The sequence below is a fragment of the Poecilia formosa genome, unplaced genomic scaffold (assembly GCF_000485575.1).
Source record: "Poecilia formosa unplaced genomic scaffold, Poecilia_formosa-5.1.2 Scaffold216, whole genome shotgun sequence".
Lineage (NCBI taxonomy): Eukaryota > Metazoa > Chordata > Actinopteri > Cyprinodontiformes > Poeciliidae > Poecilia > Poecilia formosa.
The window spans coordinates 752,633-754,913 of NW_006800155.1; the positions used below are offsets into that span (position 1 = coordinate 752,633).

The following is a 2,281-nucleotide window of genomic DNA, read 5'->3' on the forward strand; positions in this document are numbered from 1 at the left end:
TATTTAAGCTAACATTGGCATTTAGCTAATAAAAGCGAAATGGAGCAGTAAACATGCTGGTGATAGCTGTCATGCTAACATTAGCCTTATTGTAAAAATAAGAATTTAGCTATTTTTTAATATAATAGCTAAGTTTATCATTCTGAATGGAGGCAGTCAATGTTAGCTAACATGACAGTGATAGCCCACATGCTACTGAACAGTTCAGTTAATTTTAGCTTATATGCTAAAGGTTACACTCTAGCAGGCCCCTTATAAGTTTCTCTCCTAACCAGCTAAAATGCAAAACATTTGATCTCTTTCCAGTTGACTCAGCAGCAGGTTTTAAGTTGTACCAAACGTGTTCAGGGCACAACAGATTTTGTAATTTTCTAGTTCTTGGGCGCCATGTGGCTTTCTGCCACCCTGGGCAACTGCCCATATGGCATATATCAAAAACTGTCGCTGGTTCTGGTACATTTAAAAACTCTGTTCCAATATGAACTTTATTTTATTTACTAAGTTAAAATAAATGATTGAAATGTATTCAGATAAATTACATCACTTTTATTCATACTGGTTGTTTCTTAGTGTATTTTTTCTGTTTTGCTAAATTTTCATTTCCCTCTGTTATTTTTGGATTCCCCTTCAGATTTTATGAGCTTTTCTCTTCCTTGCAGCAGTTTTGCTCTTTTATTTTGAATCCTGTTCTCCCCTCTCTCTGCTGGTGACGCTGGGTCTCCAGGCGCCTCCTCCTCTTCATCCTCCTCCTCCTCCCTCCAAACATGGCGCCGGCTCGCTGCTGGGCTGCCTCCCCGACCGACGACGCAGAAAAGCAGAGAAAGAAGCGCAGAAGCAGCGGGTAGAAACTTCCCTTTAACGTTTTTAGAACCAGTTTTTAACTTTCTCCCGTGGCGCTCCGGCTGTTTGGAGAGATCCACGCCAGACTTTTACGCACAGCCTGCTTGTTTGGAGACGTTTGCGCGTCAGGCTGTGTGCGTAACGGGGATCTCACCTGTCCGACGAAGGTAGATTTCACTCCGCTTGTTGTAGGATGTGAATCTCCCTGATTTCCCCTGGTTGCGGAGCGCAGAGACGGACATCTGCGGGGAAAACATGCGCAGCCCTGTAAGGAGCAGCACCGCAGGCGCAGCTGAGGACTGAGACTTTCCACGGAGGAAAAACAAGTTTTCCACTCTTCAGGATGGATGGAGAACATTCTGCTCTGTCAGGAGTTGAGAGGGAAAGAGAGAGGCTTCCACCCATCTACACCAGCTCTCCTCCTGTAAGCTAACCCTCCTTTTCTCCCCGTCTGAGCTCAGATGTCAGAATGTTTCGGGTTTTTCTGGCCAGATGTTTCAGTTGGTAGGTCCTGATGTGGGTGAGGATGAGAAGAATCGTTAACTTGAGAGTTTTTGAAAGTTTGCAAAAGTTGTTTGTTTTGTCAGGGCATTTTCTCTAATTGCTCTTCAGTCATTCCCTCTGGTTTCATTTAAAAGCATCACTTCCCTGCAGAATAAAACATTAGAGGCGAAACATGTTATGCAACATGACAGCAGCGGATCACAGTTTTCATCTTGTTTTTGGGTTTAAATTTTCCTCCATTTGATCCTGGAGCATCACTCGGGTTTGATCTGCTGCTGAGTCAGCTCAGTCTGTGTTTTACGTAACGCCCGTGACGTCATCAGGTAGCTCTCTGGTCATACGCCTCAGTCCAGAGCTCAGAGCTGAAGGCATCTCCACCTTCAGACGGTTCTGACCCGAGAACAGCTGGTCACTGCTCAGCCTGGTTCTGATCGGGTCTGGAAGGACCGAAAAACATGTGGATCCAACTGGATCTGTTTGGATCTGTTCTCTGGTTCTGATCAGGCTGCAGGAGATCTGAGGCAGGAAAAACAGCTGAGTCACCAAAAGATGGATGGAAGGATGGATGAATGGATGGATGGATGGATGGATGATGGATGGACAGATGGACGGACGGATGATGGATGGATGGATGATGGATGGATGATGGATGGATGGATGGATGATGGATGGATGGATGATGGATGGATGGATGGATGGATGATGGATGGATGATGGATGGATGGATGATGGATGGATGGATGGATGGATGATGGATGGATGGATGGATGATGGATGGATGGATGATGGATGGATGATGGATGGATGGATGATGGATGGATGGATGGATGGATGATGGATGGATGGATGATGGATGGATGGGTGATGGATGGATGATGGATGGATGGATGGATGATGGATGGATGGATGATGGATGGATGATGGATGGATGGATGAT

The 2,281-nt window shown here is 45.4% G+C and overlaps 1 protein-coding gene across 1 annotated transcript in view; it reads left to right on the forward strand.

Moving 5' to 3' along the window:
* The first annotated feature begins 583 nt into the window (after positions 1-583).
* hectd2 (HECT domain containing 2) overlaps positions 584-2,281 on the forward strand; it is a 42,308-nt gene continuing 40,610 nt past the window's right edge. Inside the window, exon 1 of the mRNA XM_007568014.2 lies at positions 584-1,264. Coding sequence (XP_007568076.1) covers positions 1,184-1,264 — 81 coding nt within the window. The 5' untranslated portion in view covers positions 584-1,183. The remainder of the gene's footprint in view (positions 1,265-2,281) is intronic.